This window comes from Balaenoptera acutorostrata, chromosome 4 (assembly GCF_949987535.1).
Source record: "Balaenoptera acutorostrata chromosome 4, mBalAcu1.1, whole genome shotgun sequence".
NCBI classification, from domain to species: Eukaryota; Metazoa; Chordata; class Mammalia; order Artiodactyla; family Balaenopteridae; genus Balaenoptera; species Balaenoptera acutorostrata.
In genome coordinates this window covers 34495273-34520840 of record NC_080067.1, presented here as the reverse complement: position 1 = coordinate 34520840, position 25568 = coordinate 34495273, and the positions used below count along the sequence as shown (strand labels likewise).

Genomic DNA, 25568 nt, shown 5'->3' with positions numbered 1-25568 from the left:
TTTTAAGTCTCTTCAAGCCCTCACTAAACTATGTTTTCGGGACTCTACATTCCAAACTAGTTCATGACTTATACTTTGGGTGGAGGGGCATTTAGAGGGTCCACTCACTAAATTCTCAGTGTCCTGTACATTTATGCAATCAGATGGATAAAAGATAGTCTGTTGTATAAATATTTCGGGGCAGAAATAAATATTTTCTTCCTTCTTTCTCCCTCTAATTTTTCCTTGGTTTCTGAGAAGCTATAGTTTTCTGGATTCTTCAGCATCTTTACAGACCCTTCTCTTTTTCCCCTCGCTTTCTAAACATGACTTTCACCAGTTTAGTTCTCCAACTACTTTTCTCTGTCTACACATTCTTGGGGTCATGATCACTACTTTGATAATGAGCTCTTTTTTGTTGGTAATAAAAATACCTAAGCTTTCCTCTTTTCCCTAATCTTCAGTCCTATGTGTCCAAAAACCTATCAACATTCCTCTTGGTATTCCCTAAGCACCTCAAACTCCAATGTCTAAACCAAACTTTTCTTTCACCCCATGCCATAGCAGCCTCCATTCTTTCATAAAAGCAGGCTCAAAACTGGTGGGTTTTCTCATGTCTTCTCCATTCCCAGTATCCCACTAGACATCAAGTCTTGTAATTCTCTCCCATCCATGCTTCCTTCTCTTCTCACTGCTACTGCCCTGCCCAAATGCAACCCCTCATTATCCTTACAGAACCATCCCAATAGCTCATTATCTATGTTCAAACCATCCTCCAAAGTGGCCACCACTCATTTTCCTAAAGCAATGCTCTATTCACATCCTTTTCTTTGGTCAAAATCTCAAAAAATTCCTTAATTTCCAAAGCCCTGAGCTCTCTCTCAAGCACTGTTTTCCCCATTTCTCTATGTTTCAGTTCCTTTACATTTAAAGGAACACAACTACACAACACTTTGGAAATTAAAAAGACTAGCTACCTCCACACTGTTTGTTTAAGGAACACACAATAGCATTTCTCCCTACACCAGGGAGTGAGAAGACAGGGGAGTACCTCCGCTAGGAGTGGGTGTCAGAATCTCCAGGTGGGTCCTGTGCTGTGTGAAATACACTCCAGCACCTGCTGGAGATTCTGATATTACCACTCAGTTGAAAAAAAAAAAAATCACTGTCCTATGCAATTAATTATTGGACACTCCTGCAAACGTGGACATAGCTTTGTTTATAGCTTTCCCTCTATCGAGAATGTCTTTCTCTTCCAATCTCTATCTGTCAAATTCTAACTAGCTTTCGGGCTTCACTTCAAACACAAAAACCTTACCTGTGTGACTCAGCCAGAAGTAATTTCCCTCCTCCCACAGCCTACGTCCCTTTCACGAAGTCTTAAGACATTTTTCACTAATCTCCTAGTGTTTGTGTCCCTTGTCTCTGGCCCTCTCTTATGTTGTTGCTTCAGAAAGCAGATGGTGTGCCTTATTCACAGGTGGTTGGCCAGAGGGCTTAATGCAGTGCCTTGACTATAATCTAAACTGACAAAACACAGGAAATAAAACCATAAGCATCACTTACTGCTGAGATAAAAGGAAATGACATTAAAGCCCTGCTCAGGAACCCAGTTTACATGCCAGATTACTAGGGTAAGGCAACTCAGAAGACATCCACCACCAGTTAGCCACGTGACCTTGACCACCCCCAACCTCTGGTTTCTTTCCCCATCTACACTACTCAGAGGGTAGAATCAGGTAGTCTTTCTGGCCTCTGGACAGTCCTACACCATTATCAATTAACTGAACTCATATGGAAAAGATAGGACAGCAGTGAAAATAAATTAGGAAATCTAAAACAAAGTCTAAAGAGATGCCCTGACTAGCCCCACTGACTTTTCATTAGAATTCCCTATGAAAATCTTCCCTCATGAAGAACTTTATACTTCCTTAGAAAGATCCCCATCCAGTCTAAGAAAATAAAACAAAGGCAAGACCAGAATCTACATCTCTGACATTGAAAAGGCAGGTATGGGCCATTAAAAAAGAACAAAAAAACCCCCAGATGTATATCATTAATTTACAGTGCTATACACTGGTGCACATAATTCTCATTTAAGGATTTAGAAAGCACCTCAAGAATTTACAGAGAAATAAGTGATGCAAAAGCCAGCAAGTGACTGGAACATACCTTGTGATGACATGCAAAAATTGTGGTGTGAGCACCGCCTGCTGAGACTTCTCAGGATACTGGTAGACTGACATTAATTCAACAGATTTGACAACCATGTACAGATAGCCCACATGAGGTAATGAGAAAAAACAAAAGAGGCTCAGCAACTCTTTTTCCTGAGATGAATTTTTTCTCTCAGAAGTAAGAGACCCTGCATGAAAAAAACAAACAAAAAAACAAACCAACCATGAAACCAGTAAATAAAGGGAACCAATATTTTGACTTTTCTATGCAAAAAAGTCTATCAATGGAGAACCAAAGAGTTGCTTAGGGGAAGTTGCTCTTTATATAAGAATGCCAGTAAAAAAAGAAAAAGGAGTGATATAATATCACCATTTGAAACCCCTAATAAATTAACAGATCTAGGTGATCACCATCAATGTTTGTTAACCATTGATTAACCAATGGTTGTTAACAAAAAGAGCCAACCTAATACTATGTACCTTCCAAGAGAACTCAACACTACTTGTGTTACCAAAAAGAAAATCATGATCATCACCATCATCTGATCAAGTCTGTCTAGAACACCATCAATAGAAATATAATGTGAGTTATATACGTAATTTGAAGTTTTCTAGTAATCACTTTTTAAAAAATAAAAAGCAGGCCAAATTTTAAAAATATATTGTATTAATCCAACACATCCAAAATATTATCATTCCAATAAGCAATCAATAAAAAATTGAGATATTTTATATTCTTTTTTGCTGTACTAAGTCTTTAAGACCTAGTGTTAATTTTACATTTACAGCATATCTTAATTTAGACTAGTCACATTTCAAAGTGCTCAATTGCAACATGTGACTAATGGCTACCGTACTGAACAATGTAGTTTTAGATCAGAGGGAAATACAGGGGATACAGGAACATGTTAAATGACACTGTGGGGAGTCAATCAGCAAAATCCAGATTGTGGGAAATTCTGCAGTAATAGTCCAGTTTCTTGCTAACTAAATTGCAAAGAAAAAAGAGAGGGGAAGGCAGAGCCTACCTATTAAAAGAGACGTAGAAGACATCGGAACCAATTGCAACGTATGAACCTTACTTGGAATCTGATTCAAAAAAGTAAATTGCAGGAAAAAATTTTTTAGACAATCAGGGAAATTTGAACAACTCACGGGTATTTGATGATATCAAGCCATTTTTTTAAAATGTGAAATTACATTTGGGGTTTGTTTAAATAAAAGAATCCTTTTCTTTTAGAAACACATGCTGAAATATTTAGAGATGAAAAGGTATAAACTCTTGGATTTGCATAAAAATAATCTGGGGTGGGGTGTGGTTATGAGGCTACACTGTTGAAGTTGTGTGATGGGTACATAGGGGTCACTGTACTATTTTCTCTACATCTGTATGCTTGAAATTTTTCATAATCAAAGTGTTTAAAAAAAACATATAGCTCTGATTGATACCCTTCAAGGACACCCATCAATAACAGAAGAAAGTTCAATTACGGCACTTTCCACAATTGGCCCAAAGCAACTGATCCAGTTTCTACTTCCTCTTCTTTCCTACACACATCTGTGCTCTAGTTAGACAGAGCTGCTTGCTAATCTCCAAACACACATGGTGGTTTTACACCTTGCACGTGTTGGTTCCCTTTACGTAATACCTTACCAAAATGTCCAACTTCTAAAAATTTTACTCATCCATCAGGGCCCAGCTCATACGTGTACTACCCATCCCCTCATTTGTCCACTAAGTAAACATCCATCAGACACCTCAGACACCTACTACGTGCCACTGTTCCAGGTTCTGGGTATACCACAGTGCACAAGACAAAGTAACTGCATTCATTCTAGTGAGGGGGAGTGGGGTGGAGAATGAACAAACTCTGCAGTATGTGGAGAGGGGACAGTTTATATAGAGAAGTCAGAGAAGTCCTCTGTGGCGAGGTGATACTTGAGCTGTGAACTGAAGAACTGGAAGACACCAAGTAACGCAAGCTCTGAGGGAGGTTCCTTCTGAGCACTGGAAGAGTAAATTAACAGGTCTTAGATAAGAGTGTGCTCGGTGTATCTGAGGAACAGAGAAAAGCCACATGGATGGAGAATTGTAAGAGGGTGAGTGGGACAAGAAGAGCTCCGAGTCAGGGTCATGGAGGCCATGAAAAGGATCTGGGCTTTTGTTCCAGGTGCTGCGGGAAACCCCTGGATAAAGAGCTAACCCTCTAAGGTGGCTGTGTGCCCTCTGGTCTCCTGCCTCGTGTTACATCTCCCTCTCCCTTGCTTCTCTCAGTTCCGCAAGCAAAGATTCTCCCTCAGCCACAAGGCCTTCACTGCTTCCTCTGTACCAACCCTATCCCCAAATCAGCCCCTATGCAGGTCCTCTTTCTCAGGAAGCCTTTCCTGACCCCAGGAGGAGGTCAGGATCTTTTGTTACACGCTCTCGAGGCAGGGTTCCTCTCTCACAGAGCACTCAGGTCAGAGTGTAATTGTGTACTCCTTCCTGTGATCATGCCATTCATGTCTGCCTCCCCCCCGCAAGACAACAGGCTCCCTGCGTACAAGTACTTTGCCTACTTTTTGCTCATTATTGGTTCCCTAGTATTCAGCACAATACCCGACATAGTAGGTACTCAGTAAATGTTTACTAAAAGAAAGAAAAAAATAATGAAGGTTATAAACACATTTAATCAGAAAAATATTCATATCTTTCCCTAGGCAACTCCTAAAGATATTAAGCAGGCCAGGACTAAGTACGAAACTTAATAGTGATTCTTAATCTCGGTTGCCCATCATATTGCTGGGGAGGTTTTAAAAAATACTGATGCCCAGGCTGCATAGCTGACCAATTAAGTCAGAATCTCCAACACGTAAAGACTGGGCAACAGTATCTTGAAAAGCATCCAAGTAAGGCCAATGTGCAGTAAGGTTGAAAACCACCACTCTAAATGGATTTCCATTCAGTCCACATTCTCCCACCTGGCTCACAAGGCCATCATAAGCAGCTCTGGCAAATGACCCAGCTGGACCCAGATGAACCTCAGCTATAACAGGGCTTCCATTTCCCTTTTGGGACCTAGTGACCATTTCAAAAAGGGAAATGGGTTCTGCCAGTCACGTCCTCTCCATGGCTTCTCCTAGGAGTCACGACTTCCCTTTCTAGCACTCACTGTTATTTGCTAAGGAACCTGCCCAAGGCCACAGGGAGCCTCAGTAGAAGAACCTAATCTATTTCTCACACCGGGCTCCCCTCCCGTACTTACCTGTTTGGTAAATGGGTAGCAGCTGAAGTGAATGCAACTTGATGTCATCCGACAAGACATAGGATGAAATATCAGGAGCAAAACGTCTGTGAGTTTAAAGAGAGAGAGAGGGGGGGAGATCTAATTTCCATGTACTTTAAGTAGGTAAATATATATTAAATGCTGGTGAATAAAAAGCTTTCTAATACCTGTAGAGCAGGTGCTGAACATGGAAATATTTTATTTTTTCATCAGCTAATCCTGTTGACTCCAGTGTAACAGATACTCCAGACTGTTCGCTTTTTTCACCAAGAAGTTCCATGGGCTTTTGGCAGATAACAAAATCATCTGACTCAAGCTGCAAAGTTTCATTACTGATGTCTTAAAAAATAAAATTGAAGAAAATTATTTAATAACTCCAAGTACCCCTCCAATGCAAATTAGATTTCACAATATCCCCCCACCAATTAAACAGACATAGTAATAACTGAGGCACACACATCTCGCGTATTTATAAAGCACTATGATTTTGAAAAGTCTCAGCACTTGCTCATTTATCCCTCACAACTGATAAAGTACAATGGGATATTATCATCATCCCCATATTACACATGAGGAAATTGAATCTCAGAGATGGTATTCCTAACCCAAGGTCATTCAGCTAGTAAATATGAGGGCTGGGACTAGAAACTCCTCATCCAGCAGCAGCTGTTTCATTATTTCTCATGACAAATATACGTTGAAATACATTTACATGCTACAGAATAAGATATGGGCAGCCAGATCATAAATCCAAATCCCATGTATTAGGAACAACTACATCATAAATAATGTGGCTTGCAATATACACACTAGAGCCTTTCAGAGATTGCCAGAAATAAGGGTTTTCTCTGCACCCAAAACAGGAAAGTAAGCTAAATTCATTATTTACCTTCTGACAGTTTCACTGGATTGTTGGTCTTACGTGGATGGTGGTTAACACTCTCTCCATTTTTGGGGTCTGACTCCAGTTTTAGGATTAAAACTTCTAAGTCTGACATGACAGCGACATATCCAATACAAAAAGAAATTTCAACAGGGGTGATATTATCTATATGGATAATTAAAGAACGTTCAAAGTCCAATATTGAGAATTCTTCATTAATGATCTGATACTTCAAACTAAATAAAACTAACTTATTTGTGCAGCCAACAAGAAGGTCTCCTTTCACAGGGCAACAGGAGATGCACAGGGGAGCCTCAGAAAGTGGCATTTCCACAATAGACATCTGGTCTCTGAAGGTTTCACTGAAGGGTGCCTCCACGTCATGTCCGACCATTCGGATACACACTCGGGAGTTTTCAGTCCTTTTACTTCTCCAGTTGACATAAGCACGTAGAAACGTAGCTTTGTTTTTCTCTTCGATTGCTACCAAATAGTCTCCTGAGAAAGAAATAAGATTATCTTTAGCATTTGTAATTAGAAACCACCACGTACCTGGCACCATGAAAAGGAACTATAACTGAATCTAATGTGAATGTTTGAATTAAAGATTGACTAGAACGAAACTCTAAGTAACAGGATCTTAGGTGTATTTTTAACTAACAGACATTTAGATTCTGAAATACAATTTCCCCCCATTTTAATGTCTTAAGATAACCCATTAATTATTCATGAAGCTTACAGAGAAATTCTACGATTTATTCCTATGATAGCTCTAAGTGTTATTGTAGCTCTGAATCTACAGCTCTAACAAAGTTCTCCTGACATAAAGAGTTTGGTATTAGTGTGATGTTAAAATTAGGAATAAATTCAGGAACTCTGAAGAGGTTAGCAGAACTTATACTACAACCCTTCCCCTTCCCACAAAAGTCATATCTTCATGTCAACTCTGAGAAATAGGATAAAGCCATACATATTAAATAAAATTTCAATCCAAGTTAATTTTCCCTTCATTGTTGATTTTCTTAGATTTTTTTAAATTACAAAGTAATTTTGGAATTACTCTTTGTCGTGAGAAGTCAAAGTGATAAAGAGGTGCAAAATGAAAAGCATAATGATCTCTCCCCGGCAGTCCGATCCATGAGGAGACAATGTTAACACACACAGCTTAAACCCGTGTCCTTCTAAACCTTTCTTTCATATAAACCTAGATCATAGAGTGGTAGTTTGTCGTTTTTGTTTTTACCAAAATGGAAACACACTAAATATATTTAATAATCTGCAACTTTAAAAAATTACCAATGTGTTACCAAAAGATTACCAAATATCTTTCCCTCCAGGTTAGATACATGGATATCTAACATCCTTTTCAATATCTGCAAAATATCCTGTATGTACATGTGCCATAATTTATTCAACAATTCCCCCACTGAGATACTACATTCAAGTATTTCCAGGTTTTTTTTGCTACTGTACTTTATACTGTAATAAATAGGCCTATACCTATATATTTATTTAGTGGGGGGTAAGTTTCAATGGCATAGATTCTCTAAAGTAAGACTATTAGGTCAAAGGGCAGGTACATTTTAAATTTTAACACATATTGCCAGATTACAATCACAATTATGTAATAGAGATTCATGTTGTCACCAGCGCTGTTTAAACAGGCCTATTTCCCCACATCTTCACCAGGGCTGACTCCATGTGATGGGGGAAACGTGGACTCTAATGGTTATTATAATTTATGTTTTCCAGACCACTTATAAAGCTGGCCGTCTTATCCTATGTTGATTCAGCCATGTATAATTTCTCTTCTGCAAGTTATCTACTATTTTATTAGGTTGATTTTTCTTATCGAAGAAGAGCAGCAGCTCTCTGGGTAAAAGTGATAATTAATCCTTCATTGGCCATCAATAGCAAATCATTTTTGGTAGTCTATAGTTTGACTTTTGACTTTGTTATGGTTTGACTTTGTATGGCATCTTTTACAATATGTAACCAGCTATGTATCTTTTCCTTCTTGGCTTCTGTGTTTCCTAACTTGCTTAAACAGTCTCTTATGCCCTCCAGTTACATAAACACACACTTACGTATTCTATTTTAGTGGTTTTTTAATTTTTTTTTTTTTTTTTTTGGCTGCATTGGGTCTTCATTGCTGCGTGAGGGCTTTCTCTAGTTGCAGCAAGCAGGGGCTACTCTTCATTGCGGTGCATGGGCTTCTCACTGTGGTAGCTTCTCTTGTTGTGGAGCATGGGCTCTAGGCATGCAAGCTTCCGTGGTTGTGGCATGCAGGCTCAGCAGTTGTGGCTCACGGGCTCTAGAGCGCAGGCTCAGTAGTTGTGGTGCATGGGCTTGGTTGCTCCACAGCATGTGGGATCTTCCTGGACCAGGGATCGAACCCGGGTCCCCTGCATTGGAGGGCGGATTCTTAACCCTGCGCCACCAGGGAAGTCCTCATTTAAATTTTTAATCTTTAGAACTTTGTGGGTCAGAGGGGATAAGTCAGTGTTATTCTAAAAAGAAAACTTACCATATGCTAAACATTATTAGGTAAACAAGCCCTTTTCCAATGAACTGAAACTGAAATGCTGCTGTTAGCACACGAACTTCCCATATACAGATGCAGCAAGCAAGCGGGGGCAGCCCCTTTCTGCAAACACCAAGTGGGCTGGCCAAGCCCCTCCTCCTCCAGAATGAACCAGCCTTCAACAGAAGCAAAGCTTCTCCTGTGCTGGTTCCTTTGATGTCACAGAGGTGGAGCCTGTACCTGTTCTCTCCCCGGAGATCTTGGTGGAATGCCTAAATATACCCTGCAGGCCCCATACATTTGCTCACTCTGTTCCAGAGAAGCAGTTTGATGGAGTTGGGGGCAAAAGATGCCTTGTGGCCTCCATCTTCCTTGAATTCCCTCAGTAAATACATTAAACAAAAATTTTTATTGTGGTAAAATATACATAAAACTTACCATTTTCACCATTTTTAAGTGTACAATTCAACGACATTAAGTACATTCACACTGTTATGCAGCTATTACCACCATCTCCAAAACTTTTTCATCTTCCCAAAACTCTGAATCCATTAAACAATAACTCCCCATTCCTACCCTCTGTACATGGCTTTTATTACTTACATAATACAGCATAGCATCAATGCTGAACAGCATGATTATGTACAATACATAAATATGAACTATTTGTACACATCTGCAGGTTTAACTCAGAACTAAGGTACATAAAATTGAAAGCAAAACTAAGTGCGTTAAGAATAAAAGTGAGGGCTTCACTGGTGGCACAGTGGTTGAGAATCTGCCTGCCAATGCAGGGGACACGGGTTAGAGCCCTGGTCTGGGAAGATCCCACATGCCGCAGAGCAGCTGGGCCCGTGAGCCACAATTACTGAGCTTGCATGTCTGGAGCCTGTGCTCCTCAACAAGAGAGGCCGCGATAGTGAGAGGCCCACGCATCGCGATGAAGAGTGGCCCCCACTTGCCACAACTAGAGAAAGCCCTCGCACAGAAACGAAGACCCAACACAGCCAAAAATAAATAAATAAATAAAGTTTGCCCTTGAATTAAAAAAAATAAAAATAAAGCGTACTTAAAAAAAAAAAGAATAAAAGTGAGGGGGTGGAGTCAAGATGGGGGACTAGGAGAACATGGAATTCGCGTCTCCGCACGACCAAGGCACCTACCTGGCACCGGTGGGGGATCACAGATACCTAAGGGGATAGGAGGAACCACCAGCAACCGGGTCCTGAGCCTAGGCCCCGCCCCATGCTAAAACATCACCCCCCCCACCCGCCTAGGTCCTGCCCCACCCTAAACCCCACCACTGCCTAAGTTCCACCCCTGCCTAAACTCCGCCCCCATAGCCAAGGCTTTTTTTTTTTCTTCTTTCCTCTTTTACATTGGGGTTCTGTTTTACCTTGCTGATTCATTATTGTTGGTTCATTTATATTTTTATTTTTCCTAATAAATCTTTTATTTTTCTAATTTTATTTTATTCTTTATACTTTGTTATTGTTCTCTACTTTTGGCTTGTTCCCCCCCCTCCCCTTATTTTTCTTTTTTCTGTTGTGGTTTTATTTTACCTTGTTGCAGTTGTTTCAATTGTATTTTTATTTTTCCTAATCTATTTTTTATCTTTCTAATTTTATTTTGTTTTTTACTCTTTGATATTGTACTGCTCCTTTTTTTCTTTTTTTTTTCTTTTTTTTTTTTTTTTTTTGCCACAACACAAAGCTTGTGAGATTTGGTTCCCAGACCTGAGGTTGGGCCCCAGCTCCTGTGGTGGGAGCTCCGAGTCCGAAACACTGGGCTAACAGAAAACCTCAGACCCCAGCGAATATCAATCAGAGTGAGGCCTCCCAGAGGTCCTAATCTCAGCACCAAGACCCAGCTCTGTCCAACTCCCTGCAAACTCCAGTGTTGGATGCCTCAGGCCAAACAACCAGTAGGACAGGAATACAGCCCCACCCATCAAAAAAAAAATGAAATGACAAAAAAATATGTTACAGACGAAAGCACAAGGTAAAAACCTATAAGACCAAATAAATGAAGATGAAATAGGCAACCTACCTGAAAAAGAATTCACAGTAGTGATAGTAAAGATGATCCAAAATCTCAAAAACAAAATGGAGAAAACAGAAGAAACATTAAACAAGGATCTAGAAGAACTAAGGGGCAAATAAACAGTGATGAACAACACAATAAGTGAAATTAAAAATACTCTAGAAGCAATCAATAGCAGAATAACTGAGGCAGAAGAATGGATAAATGAGCTGGAAGATAAAATGGTGGAAATAACTGCCAGGGAGCAGAATAAAGAAAAAATAATGAAAAGAATTGAGGACAGTCTCAGAGACCTCTGGGACACCATTAAACACAGCAACATTCAAATTACAGGGGTCCCAGAAGAGAAAGAAAAAGAAAGGGACTGAGAAAATATTTGAAGAGCTTATAATTGAAAACTTCCCTAACATGGGAAAGGAAATAGTCAATCAAGTCCAGGAAGCACAGAGAGTCCCATACAGGATAAACCCTAAGAGAAACATGCCGAGACACATATTAATCAAACTATCAAAAATTAAATACAAAGAAAAAATATTAAAAGCAGGAAGGGAAAAAAAACACATAACATACAAGGGAATCCCCATAAGGTTAACAGCTGATCTTTCAGCAGAAACTCTGTAAGCCAGAAGGGAATGGCAGGACATACTTAAAGTGATGAAAGGGAAAAACCTACAACCAAGATTACTCTACCCAGCAAGGATCTCATTCAGATTCCACAGGGAAATTAAAACCTTTACAGACAAGCAAAAGCTAAGAGAATTCAGCACCACCAAAGCAGCTTTACAACAAATGCTAAAGGAACTTCTCTAAGTGTGAAACACATGAGAAGAAAAGGACCTACAAAAACAAACCCAAAATAATTAAGAAAGTGATAATAGGAAAAAACATATCAATAATTACCTTAAATGTAAATGGATTAAATACTCCAACCAAAAGACACAGACCGGCTGAATGGATACAAAAACAAGACCCATATATATGCTGTCTGCAAGAGACCCACTTCAGACCTAGGGACACATACAGACTGAAAGTGAGGGGACGGAAAAAGATATTCCATGCAAATGGATATCAAAAGAAAGCTGGAGTAGCAATTCTCATATCAGACAAAATAGACTTTAAAATAAAGACCATTACAAGAGACAAAGAAGGACACTACATAATGATCAAGGGATCAATCCAAGAAGAAGATATAACAATGGTAAATATTTATGCACCCAATATAGGAGCGTCTCAGTACATAAGGCAAATGCTAACAGCCATAAAAGGGGAAATTGACAGTAACACAATCATAGTAGGGGACTTTAACACCCCACTTTCACCAATGGACAGATCATCCAAAATGAAAATAAATAAGGAAACAGAAGCTTTAAATGACATATTAAAAAAGATGGACTTAATTGATATTTATAGGACATTCCATCCAAAAACAACAGAATACACTTTCTTCTCAAGTGCTTATGGAATATTCTCCAGGGTAGACCATATTGTGGGTCACAAATCAAGCCTTGGTAAATTTAAGAAAATTGAAATTGTATCAAGTATCTTTTCCGACCACAACGCTAAGAGACTAGATATCAATTACAGGAAAAAATCTGTAAAAAATACAAATACATGGAGGCTGAACAATATGCTACTAAATAACCAAGAGATCACTGAAGATATCAAAGAGGAAATCAAAAAATACTGAGAAACAAATAACAATGAAAACACAATGACCCAAAACCAATGGGATGCAGCAAAAGCAGTTCTAAGAGGGAAGTTTATAGCAATACAATCCTAACTCAAGAAACAAGAAAAATCTCAAATCAACAACCTAACCTTACACCTAAAGCAATTAGAGAAAGAAGGACAAAAAAACCCCAAAGGTAGCAGAAAGAAAGAAATCATAAAGATCAGATCAGAAATAAATGAAAAAGAAATGAAGGCAACAATAGCAAAGATCAATAAAACTAAAAGCTGGTTCTTTGAGAAGATAAACAAAATTGATAAACCATTAGCCAGACTCATCAAGAAAAAAAGGGAGAAGACTCAAATCAACAAAATTACAAGTGAAAAAGGAGAAGTAACAACTGACACTGCAGAAATACAAAGGATCATGAGAGATTACTACAAGCAACTATATACCAATAAAATGGACAACCTGGAAGAAATGGACAAATTCTTAGAAAAGTACAACCTTCTGAGACTGAACCAGGAAGAAATAGAAAATACAAACGGACTAATCACAAGCACTGAAATTGAAACTGTGATCAATAATCTTCCAAAACACAAAAGCCCGTGACCAGATGGCTTCACAGGCAAATTCTATCAAACATTTATAGAAGAGGTAACACCTATCCTTCTCAAACCCTTCCAAATATAGCAGAGGGAGGAACACTCCCAAACTCATTCTACGAGGCCACCATCACCCTGATACCAAAACCTGACAGAGGTGTCACAAAAAAAGAAAACTATAGCCCAATATCACTGATGAACATAGATGCAAAAATCCTCAACAAAATACTAGCAAACAGAATCCAACAGCACATTAAAAGGATCATACACCATGATCAAGTGGGGTTTATCCCAGGAATGCAAGGATTCTTCAATATATGCAAATCAATCAATGTGATACACCATATTAACAAAATGAAAGATAAAAACCATATGATAATCTCAATAGATGCAGAAAAAGCTTCAGACAAAATTCAGCACCCATTTATGACAAAAACTCTCCAGAAAGTGGGCATAGAGGGGACCTACCACAACATACTAAAGGCCATTTATGACAAATCCACATCCAACATCATTCTCAATGGTGAAAAACTGAAACCATTTCCTCTAAGATCAGGAAGAAGAAAAGGTTGCGCAGTCTCACCACTATTATTCAACAAAGTTTTGGAAGTTTTAGCCACAGCAATCAGAGAAGAAAAAGAAATAAAAGGAATCCAAATCGGAAAAGAAGAAGTAAAACTGTCACTGAAGATGACATGATACTATACACAGAGAATCCTAAAGATGCTACCAGAAAACTGCTAGACCTAATCAATGAATTTGGTAGAGTAGCAGGATACAAAATTAATGCACAGAAATCTCTTGCATTCCTATACACTAATGATGCAAAATCTGAAAGAGAAATTAAGGAAACACTCCCATTTACCATTGCAACAAAAAGAATAAAATACCTAGGAATAAACCTACCTAAGGAGACAAAACACCTGTATGTAGAAAACTATAAGACACTAATGAAGGAAATTAAAGATGATACAAACAGATGGAGGGATACACCATGTTCTTGGATTGGAAGAATCAACATTGTGAAAATGACTATACTACCCAAGCAATCTACAGATTCAGTGCAATCCCTATCACACTACCAATGGAATTTTTCACAGAACTAGAGCAAAAACTTTCACAATTTGTATGGAAACACAAAAGACCCCGAAGAGCCAAAGCAATCTTGAGAAAGAAAAACGGAGCTGGCGGAATCAGGCTCCCTGATTTCAGACTATGCTACAAAGCTACAGTAATCAAGACAATATGGTACTGGCACAAAAACACAAATATAGATCAATGGAACAGGGTAGAAAGCCCAGAGATAAACCCATGCACATACGGTTACCTTATCTTTGATAAAGGAGGCAAGAGTATACGATGGAGAAAAGACAGCCTCTTCAGTAAGTGGTGCTGGGAAAACTGGACAGCTACATGGAAAAGCATGAAATTAGAACACTCCCTAACACCATATACAAAAATAAACTGAAAATGGATTAAAGACCTAAACGTAAGGCCAGACACTATAAAACTCTCAGAAGAAAACATAGGTAGAACACTCGATGACATAAATCACAGCAAGATCCTTTTCTGACCCACCTCCTAGAGAAATGGAAATAAAAACAAAAATAAACTAATGGGACCTAATGAAACTTAAAAGCTTTTGCACAACAAAGGAAACCATAAATAAGATGAAAAGACAACCCTCAGGAATGGGAGAAAATCTTTGCAAAGGAAGCAACTGACAAAGGATTAATCTCCAAAATATACAAGCAGCTCATGCAGCTCAATATCAAAAAAAGAAACAACCCAATCCAAAAATGCGCAGAAGACCTAAATAGACATTTCTCCAAAGAAGATATACAGATTGCCAACAAACACATGAAAGAATGCTCAACATTACTAATCATTAGAGAAATGCAAATCAAAACTACAATGAGGGGGGACTTCCCTGGTGGTGCAGTGGTTAAGAATCCACCTGCCAATGCAGGGTACATGGGTTCAATCCCTGGCCCAGGAAGATCCCACATGCTGCAGAGCAGCTAAGCTCATGAGCCACAACTATTGAGCCTGCGCTCTGGAGCCGGCGAGCCACAACTACTGAGCCCGCATGCCTAGAGCCCGTGCTCCGCAACAAGAGAAGCCACTGCAACGTAGAGTAGCCCCTGCTCGCAGCAACTAGAGAAAGCTCACGCACAGCAAGGAAGACCCACAGCAGCCAAACATAAATAAATAAAATAAATCAATTTATTAAAAAAAAAAACTACAATGAGGTATCACCTCACACTGGTTAGAATGGCCATCATCAAAAAATCTACAAACAATAAATGCTGGAGAGGGTGTGGCAAAAAGGGAACGTAAATTGGTTGGGAATGTAAATTGATTCAGTCACTATGGAGAACAGTATGGAGGTTCCTTAAAAAACTAAAAATAGAACTACCATATGACCCAGCCATCCCACTACTGGGCATATACCCTGAGAAAACTACAATTCAAAAACAGTCATGTACCACAATGTTCACTGCAGCACTATATACAATAGCCAGGACATGGAGGCAACCTAAGTGTCCATCAACAGATGAATGGATAAAGAAGATGTGGCACATATATACAATGGAATATTACTCAGCCATAAAAAGAAACAAAATTGAGTTATTTGTAGTGAGGTGGATGGATCTAGAGTCTGTCATATAGAGTGAGGTAAGTCAGAAAGAGAAAAACAAATACCATATGCGAACACATATATATGGAATCTAAAAAAAATGGTTCTGATGAACCTAGGGGCAGGACAGGAATAAAGACACAGAGGTAGAGAATGGACGTGAGGACATGGGGAGGGGGAAGGGTAAGCTGGGACGAAGTGAGAGAGCAGCACTGACATATACACAATACCAAATGTAAAATAGATCGCTAGTGCGAAGCAGCTGCATAGCACAGGGAGATCAGCTCGGTGCTTTGTGACCACTTAGAGGGGTGGGATAGGGAGGGTGGGAGGGAGACGCAAAAGGGTTATATGTATGCATATAGCTGATCCACTTTGTTATACAGCAGAAACTAACACAGCATTGTAAAGCAATTATACTCCAATAAAGATGTTAAAAAAAAAAGAATAAAACAGAAAACTAGGACTGAACACTGCAATAAATCAGAAGTAGTGCCTTGAGTACACAGACTCTGACAACCAGCATTCCACTTTGTCTCTCTGAATTCATAAATTGTATCATACAATATTTGTCTTTTTGTGTCAGGCTTATTTCACTTAGCAAAATGTCTTCAAGGTTCATTTGTGTTGTGGCTTGTGTCTGAATTTCATCCCTTTTTAAGGCTGTATGGATATCGTACATCTTATTTATCTGTCAATGAACATTTGGGCTGCTTCCACCTCTTGGCTCTAGTGAAAAATGCTATAACACTGGTGTACAAATATCTGCACAAGTCCCTGCTTTCAATTATTCTGTGTATATACCCAGAAGTGAAACTGCTGGATCATATGGTAATTCTATGAATTTTTTGAGGAACCATCATACTGTTTTCTACAGCAGCTCTATCACTTTACACTCCTACCACCAATGCACAAGGGTTCCAATTTCTCCACATCCTCATCAACACTTGTTATTTTCTATTTGTTTTGATAATGGCCAACCTAATGGGTATGAAGTGGTATCTCATTGTGGTTTTGATTTGCATTTCCATGATGATTAGTGATGCTGAGCATCTTTTCATGTGCTGGTTGGCCACCTGGAGAAATGTCTATTCAAATCCTTGGCCCACTTTTGAATTGGGTTGTTTTGCTGTTGAGTTATAGGAGTTCTTTATATATTCTGAATATTAATCCCTTATCGGGTATTTGCTTTGCAAATATTTTCTCCCATTCTGTGGATTGCCTTTTCAATCTGTTGATAGTGTCCTTTGATGCACAAAACTTTTTAATTTTGATGACATCCAATTTTTCAATTTTTTCTCTTGTCAGTGCTTTGGTGTCATATTCAAGTTACTAAATGAATTTTAAAACTAAGAATATTTGTTTAGTTATAATAAAAGCTTTTTATCATATGTTTATAAATATATGCTTATTTCATTGGTAAAGTCTATATATCAACTGTTTTACATATAATTTGCAAACTATAGATAGTGCCTATCCTGTCTTGTATTAATATGTTTTCAAATTAATAACTTGTTTTATAAATGATGAACTAGAACTTACTGTGTCTACCTGGTAAGCCTTTTGAACAGAGCTTTAGAGTTCTCTCAGTTAATCCTTACAACTCTTCAAGACATTATCCCCTTCTCCATTTTATAGATCAGGAATCTGAGACTCAGATAAGCTGAGTAACCTGCCTAAGGCAACACAGCCAACAAACGGATGGCACTGGGGTTTAAACCTTGATCTGGTTGGCTCAAAAGCCAATGTTCATTCCACGCTGTCTCTCAAAATGTTCGAAAGGAAATATAAGTCTAGAGGATTCTGTGGAGGTTATAGCCCTTTATAAGAGAAAGGAATTAAACTTTTTAAGGTATTATGTGCCCAGGGCTTTATTGTACTTATTTTACAACAGCCTGTCTTCATTAAGTAAATCAAGAAATCATTCTTATATTTATCCTTAAGCTGAGAGTCATTGATTTTTTTAAAAAAATAAGTAAACTTTTCCTTTTATGCAGCAAGATCATAAACCTGGTTAACACTAATACCAGATTAAGGAAAAGGCTGCACTCCTATGAAAAAATGGATAACAGAAGGCAGAAATAACATACAATGTATGAAAATATGTTTTATGACTTTAAAAAAATTGAGGGAGGGCTTCCCTGGTGGCGCAGTGGTTGAGAATCTGCCTGCTAATGCAGGGGACACGGGTTCGAGCCCTGGTCTGGGAAGATCCCACATGCCGCGGAGCAGCTGGGCCCGTGAGCCACAATTGCTGAGCCTGCGCGTCTGGAGCCTGTGCCCTGCGACGGGAGGGGCCGCGATAGAGAAAGGCCCGCGCACCGCGATGAAGAGCGGTCCCCGCACCGCGATGAAGAGTGGCCCCCGCTTGCCGCAACTGGAGAAAGCCCTCGCACGAACCGAAGACCCAACACAGCCAAAAATAAATAAATAAATAAATTAATTAATTAAAAAAAAAAAAAAATTGAGGGAGGGTAGGGCTTGGGGGGAGATAATAGACATTCTAGGGCTCTTTAATGCACTTGTGCTAAAGGACAGGCAATGAGGGCCATGAGGTCTTGTCCTCTCTGCCTCACCACCTCCAGACACCCCATAAGCAAGTGTCCAGCACCAGGGCTCCCCACACAGCACTCAAACCTGGCCACCAGGTCTTTCTCCCTCGAGAGCGAGTTCTCACATCTCCTCTTCCTCCCTTCGCACACAAAACCTATATTAAATTTCCATTACTGATGATGATATTTAGGGCCCATCCTTCAAATTTTCGACCTACATTCTAATACCCCCAAAATTTATGAAAGAAGACTGGCATCCTGATAATTAGAAATGGAAAAAGAAAAAACTGAAAATGTTTTCTGTTTGGATAAGAGACCTGCAAAGCATTTACAGTAAATATAAATCCCTGATCAAGATTCACTTTGTTTTTGACAGGGTTGGGGGTGGAGGAGACCCTGGGCTTAGAGCAGGAATCCCCATGTCCACGTTACTGTGAGTGAAAGGACAGAGACCAAAAAGAAAAATCTGAGAAGTGTGAGACGAGTTATCTGGATATCAGCATAGCTAGGAGTCCGCTACCCGTGGATTGATAGAAGCTGTACCCAGGCATTAAGTTCAAGCTGAAAGTTACCCTTGAGCTATCTGACATGCTAATGCCATACCACAGGACTCCTGAAGTTTTTTAAGACAGCCAACTGAATTACAAAAATATCTTTGTTTTTCAAGGCTTCAGTACCATACTACTCACTGCCTACAGGAGCCAGTAAGGCTCTAGGTCAGTGATTCTCAATCCTGACTAAACACCAGACTCACCCAATACTGGGCCACACCCCAGGAAACTGACACTTTCTCTGAGGTTGTGGTTCAGGAATTGGGTTTTTTAAAATTCCCCCAGGTGATTCTTATACACAAGTAGCGGAATCAAAGGATTCTCCAGAATCACCACTAGTGACAGGCAAGAAAGCTAGAGGTTTACATAATGCCTGCTACTTCCAATTCTAGATTAAATGTCCATTTGGAAGACAAATGGTACAAATCATGTAAACAGTGTCTGTCTGTCTCTCCCTCACGAGCAGACACACACATACTAATGTTGAAACTGGTGAGTTTGCCACTCAGCAGAGCTCTTGAAGGTGAGAACTCCTAGGTCTAAAAAGGAGGTGGGATGGGGAAAACTACTAATACTGTGAAATGATTAGGAGAATAATATCATAAAAAATACCAAAATCAGAATCTTCTGCTGAAAGAGAACTTACAGATCTAATAAGTGGTTTTCAAACTGTTCTATGGGCCTGCAGGCCCCTATTGATGTCTTCACTAATCAAAAAGAAAAAATAATAACAGTATAGTAAGTTGCTCATAAAGAAAGACATCCAGTGTTTGGAGCTAAGTGTTTCTCCTATTATCAGTATGAATAACGATGACGGCAAACAGTAGGGCTTTTCATTTTTTTAAATATATATCTTTACTTGACAAAATGAACAGTCAGATACTGTGTATGGTAGCCCCACAATTCTTTGCTGATCCACAAAATTCCAATGTCTGGAAATCACTGATCTAGCATTCAAATTACTTTTTTTTTTTAAACAGAAACTGAGACCCAAAAGTTTCTATAAACTCACACCTAATCAGTTGCAGACAGAGTAGCGATTAGGCAGAGATCTCCAATCCTCCAGGTTCATGTTCTCCACTTTATTAGTAAAGTACCTCAGCCAAAGGCTTTTCCACCCTAAATACTGCATTTTACACCCCTCTTGAAAAGCAGGATTCAAATTTTAAGTGTATTATCAGGCGGTTAAAAGAATCCTATGGGGAATTCTTCTGTAATCTGAAGAAGTACCTATTTTTAAATGTTGGATTTTTCTAAAATAGGGATACACCTACACAGTACCCCCTTGGCACTGCTTCACGTTTCTGGTGGAAAAAGAGTACTGGATGCTGTTACCCTGTTTGGGGAAAAAGGGGTCTAAGACCTGAGTTCTATTTATACAGATTTAAAAATCAGCATGTAATGTGAGCTTTCAAAAATCGACAAGAAATAGATAAAGGACTGGCCATGAGTTGGCATAACTGTTGAAGATGGGAGTAACTGGGGGTTCAGGATACTATTCTCCCTACTTTTGTGTGTACTTGTTTTCTATACTAAAAGAAGTTTATTTGGTTTTAAGTGTCTGGGTTGAGTGGAATCCAGCCACCCAACCAAGGGACTTCCCGGCGAGGACGCCAGAAAAGCAGGAACAATCAGCGTCCCCCGCCCACGAAAGGCGGGCTCTAACCTGTGGTTGCCAAGACAACCGCACAGCGCACACCTTCCATCAGCCGCCAGACCAGGCAAGACTGTCCGGCAAGCACGAAGTACTTCCCCATCCAGAGCTATAGGCGTCGCTCGGTCCTCTACGAAGGAGGCCCCAATCCGGGGCCCAAGCGCCCCCTGACCCCACCGCTACTCACCGGCCTCACTGTAGGCCAGGCGCAGCACCCTGCCCAGCGTGGAAAAGGCACACCTCGGCTGGCACAGCTCCTGGCCGGCGACTGCGAACACCTCCACCTTGCAACCGGCCGCCACGAACAGCGCATCGCGTCCCCCGCCGCAGAAGCGCTCAGGCTCCAACTTGCAGGGCACCACCTGCTGCGACCCGAACGGGTGCAGATTGTACAATTGCACCATCGCAGCAACCTGCTGCGGGCCGCCCGGCGGTGCCCGCTCCGGCCAGCCCGCCCCGCGGGGTACCCGGAGACCCCCTCGCGGGACGCGGAGGCTGGACCACTTCCGCGAGCGATTGAGCTGAGCGGAGTCACGTGAGTGCCAGGAGGCCCGCTAGCGGCTCGGATTCTTAAAGAGACCGCTACCGGGCGAGGGTGGAGCCGGAGGAGAGGTCGCGCCCGCCCCGCCCGGCCACCGCGGCGCCCCGCGGGCCCTTAGTTCTTTGGCCTTGGACCAGGCCGCTCAGTGCTGACCACGCCTCCGCGCCCAGGAGTTGCTGGGCACAGGGGTCACTGTGTCCTTCCCTTCGTCTTTTCACGTTACTGATTTGGGCCAGGCGAGATGTTTAGACCCTTGAGTACATTTAAACACTTGATCATCTGTTTCTTGTACCATTTTGTACTTGCTTCAGCCTGTGAGCTTCTGGAGAACAGGGCTGCAAAAAGCGAAGTGGAGGGACTTCCCTGGTGGTCCAGTGGGTAAGACTCCGTGCTCCCAATGCAGGGGGCCCGGGTTCCATCCCTGATCAGGAACTAGATCCCACATGCATGCCACAATTAAGACCCAATGCACCGTACATAAATAAATATTTTTAAAAAACCCAAAAAACTGAAGTGGAGTGCACACAGCTCATCTCCAGGCTAAACACACTGAAGAGTTGCTCAAAAGTACTGAAAATTTCAGAATTGTTTAGTTGGAAAGAGCAACGCCTAGAACATGCTTGGCAAAAAAAAATTTGCTGAAGAATTGTGGATGTCATCTAATGAACTCCAAATAGTTGAGAAGATTAGTCCGAGCCCCAGAGGATAGATGCACTAGGGGTGAAATCCACTGGTTCTCACTCCAGTGCTCCTAAAACTATCCTCTAATCTGTATTCTGTACCTATTCCTGACATCTCAATGTGGAGTTCCTGGTTGCAAATTCCAATTAAAAAAAAAAAAAACAGATTTAGATGAAGCGGGTATTGGAGCTACTCTTTCCAATTCATCTAGAAAAAAATGTAAGTACAGTATGGATTGAGGGATGCTGTCTTCCTTTTGGCATGCGGGGAGAGAACTGAAGAGAAAAATCAAAATTTCCTTTCGTCACCCTCATGAGCTCTTTCTTCTAAGAATTTACAGATTAGGTGCGATTGGATTGAAGTCAGTTTCCTAAACCCTCTAGATCAGGGGTCCCCAACCCCCAGGCTGCAGACCGGTACTGGTCCCCGACCTGTTAGGAACCAGGCCGCACAGCAGGAGGTGAGTGGCGGGCAAGCAAGCGAAGCTTCATCTGGTGTTCCCCATCGCTCACATTACCGCCTGAACCATCCCCCCCCAACCTGGTCCGTGGAAAAATTGTCTTCCACGAAACCGGTCCCTGGTGCCAAAAAGGTTGGGGACCGCTGCTCTAGATGAATAAAGTTGCCCTAAGTAATATCCTCTCCTTCACCCAACCAATAGGGACTCTCTGGGAGACAACAGTTCACCAAACTCAGTGAGGCCAAGAAGTTGACAAGGAGGTTGCTCTGGTCAGCCCCAGCTGGGGCCGAAAACTCATAGAAGGCTCCTATAGAAAACAACCAGCCTAACACAGCCCGCAACTCATTCTTTTAGACACAACACTCATGAATACCCCCGTCTCCACCAATACCTGCCTTATGACCCTCTTTTGATTAATTTTCTGCTTCAAGCCTGAAAATGACAATTTCAGTACTAAATTAAAATTTCAAGACTATAATTACAATTTTATTGTAATATCACCTACATTTAAAATGTCTATTTTGGAGAAAGAAGTGAGATTTGCTCAAAAAGCCTGGAACTCCAGTCCCTTCTAGAGGTAGCCACTTCTCCCTTACACCTGCACCTGGCTCATCTAAGATTCTTAGGGACTAAGACATGCCAGCCAAGGGAAGGTGGGGAATGTGCCTGGTTTCCATGTTTGTCCACAGCTGTAAACAGGAGCTGTCTATTCCTGTTACAAATGCAGGGGCAGCAGTGGGCGTGTCATCATTTCCTTACGGGAGGCCACGTTAGTCTGCTAGGGCAGTCATAACAGAATACCACAGAATAGATGGCTTAAAAAACAAAATGTTTTTTCCACAGTTCTGGAGGCTTGAAGTCCAAGATCAAGGTGTCTGCAGTTCTGGTTTCTCCTAAGGTCTCTCTCCTTAGCTTGCAGATGGCCACTGTCTTAATCCACTTGGGCTGCAATAAGAAAATACCACCAATTGGGCAGCTTATAACAACAGAAATTTCTCACAGTCTGGAGGCTGGAAAGTCCGAGATCAAGGTGCATAGAATAGCTGGGTGAGGGTCCTCTTCAGGTTTGCAGACTGCTTACTTCTTGCTCTGTACTCACTTGCTGGAAAGGGCTAGGGACTCTGTGGGATCTCTTTTATAAAAGCACTAATCTCAGGAATTCTCTGGTGGTCCAGTGGTTGTTTTATCCATACAATGAAAATACTACTCAGCAGTGAAAAGGAATGAATTCTTGATAAATACAGCAACATGGCTAGATCTCAAAATAATTATGCTGAGTGAAAGAAGCCAGACAAAAATAGCACTTACTATTATTTATATAAATGATTCTATTTATATGAAATTCCAGAAAATACAAGCTAATCTATAGTAACAGACAGCAGTGGTTGCCTGGGTCTGAGTGGGGTGCAGGGATGTGAGGGAGAGATTACAAAGGAGCACAAGTAAACTTTTGGAAATGATGGATATGCTCATTATCTTGATTTTGGTAATGGGTTTATGGGTGTGTACATATGTCATAACTTATCAGATTGTATATTTTGAATATGTGGAATTCTTTTAAAGACCACAAGACATATAATGGCTAAAAGACTTACCCCAAATCATACTGCTACTTAGAGGCAAAGTAAAGATCATTGTATGAACCTCAATTACGTAGTAGGTACTTCATAAATGTTTCTTCAAACATTTAAAATAAGAATGATGGGACAATATAGGGGTAAGGTATTAAGAGGTACAAACTATTAGGTATAAAATAAGCTACAAGGGTATACTGCACAGCAGGGGGAATATAGCCAATATTTTATAATAACTATAAATGGAGTATAACTTTTAAAAATTGTGAATCACTATACTATAAACCTGTAACTTATAATATAGTACATCAACTATACTTCAATTTAAAAAAAAAAGAGAGAGTATCACCTTCATACTCAAAACATTTTAATGGTTTCCCATGATATTCAGATTAACACTAAAATTTCTTAGCTCGGCCTGAAAGACCCTACATTATCGGTCCAACCTCATTATCTCTCTTCAACCCCATTTCCTACCACTCTCTTTCACTGCACCCTGCACACAGACGCCCTCTCTCTGTTCCCTGAATGTCCCCTGCTCATTCTCACCTCAGGATCTTAGCACTTACTGTTCACTGTGCCTAGAACTTATTCCCAGGCCTTCCCATGACTTACTGCCTTGCTTCTTTTTAGGTCCTTCCTAATATTACTTCCCTGACAGTCCATGTAACATACCTTCCACCCCAGATTTCTGGTATTATCACCTCACCCTATCTTACTTTTCTCATTCTTATTTACCTTTTATCACTATCTAGCATCATATTATACATATATATAATATGTATTATACAAACATGTTTGCTTTTTGTCTTTCTCCTTCACTAGAAAAGAAGCAAATTGGGGCTTCCCTGGTGGCGCAGTGGTTGAGAGTCTGCCTGCTAATGCAGGGGACGCGGGTTCGAGCCCTGGTCTGGGAAGATCCCACATGCCGCGGAGCGGCTGGGCCCGTGAGCCACAGCTGCTGAGCCTGCGCGTCTGGAGCCTGTGCCCCGCAACGGGAGGGGCTGCGGTAGTGAGAGGCCCGCGCACCGCGATGAAGAGCGGTCCCCGCACCGCGATGAAGAGTGGCCCCCGCTTGCCGTAACCGGAGAAAGCCCTCGCACGAACCGAAGACCCAACACAGCCAAAAATAAATAAATAAATAAATAAAGTAGCTATAAAATTAAAAAAAAATAATAAAATAAAAGAATATATCTTTAAAAAAAAAAAAAAAAAAAGAAGCAAATTGGGAGTAGAGACTTTATCTTCTTCACAACTATATTCCCAACACCTAGAATATTGCCTGACATACAGTAGGTGCTTGATAAGTATTTGGTGAATGAATGAGCTTGGACCCAGTTGAATGGGACCCTTATGGTCTCATAGTTATTTAACGTCTCACTGCCTCAGTTTCCTCATTTTCTACCATAAAGAGTTGTTGAGAGGATTAAATGAGATAATTCATTTAAAGCATTTAGCACTGTGCTCGGCACATGGCAGGTGGCCCACACATTCCTTTATTCTTTTATATGTTGGTATCTTAACTGCTATTTCTACGATATTTCTGTGACCAATACTCTTTCCCCCAATTTAGGCAGTAGGAACCAGGAAATTATATACTCACCGCCCTCAGGGAAAGGATGACAGAGCAGAACCAGAGAATCTAAGTCATGTCTTTTAAGTTTTAAAAGTTTAGATGGATTTATAGGACAAAAAGATTTGGGAAATTATGCCGTCAGGTGGGACCAGTTGCCTCCCAAACCACTGACTGTTCAAAGTGTGCTAAATT

General features: G+C 40.6%; 1 protein-coding gene across 7 annotated transcripts in view; it reads right to left on the bottom strand.

Moving 5' to 3' along the window:
• The window catches only part of HPS3 (HPS3 biogenesis of lysosomal organelles complex 2 subunit 1), a 44856-nt gene extending 23764 nt beyond the window's left edge, over positions 1 to 21092 (bottom strand). For all 7 annotated transcript variants that reach the window (XR_451517.2, XR_451520.2, XR_451519.2 and 4 more), the window contains exons 1-5: positions 20732 to 21092; positions 6312 to 6803; positions 5590 to 5761; positions 5402 to 5487; positions 2152 to 2344 (exon numbers count right to left, since the gene is read on the bottom strand). Coding sequence is in view for 3 of the 7 variants with exons in the window: in XM_007188115.3 (XP_007188177.2) it covers positions 2152 to 2344; positions 5402 to 5487; positions 5590 to 5761; positions 6312 to 6803; positions 20732 to 20948 (1160 nt within the window). In the remaining 4 variants the exon portion in view is untranslated. The remainder of the gene's footprint in view (positions 1 to 2151; positions 2345 to 5401; positions 5488 to 5589; positions 5762 to 6311; positions 6804 to 20731) is intronic.
• Positions 21093 to 25568: the final 4476 nt, after the last annotated feature.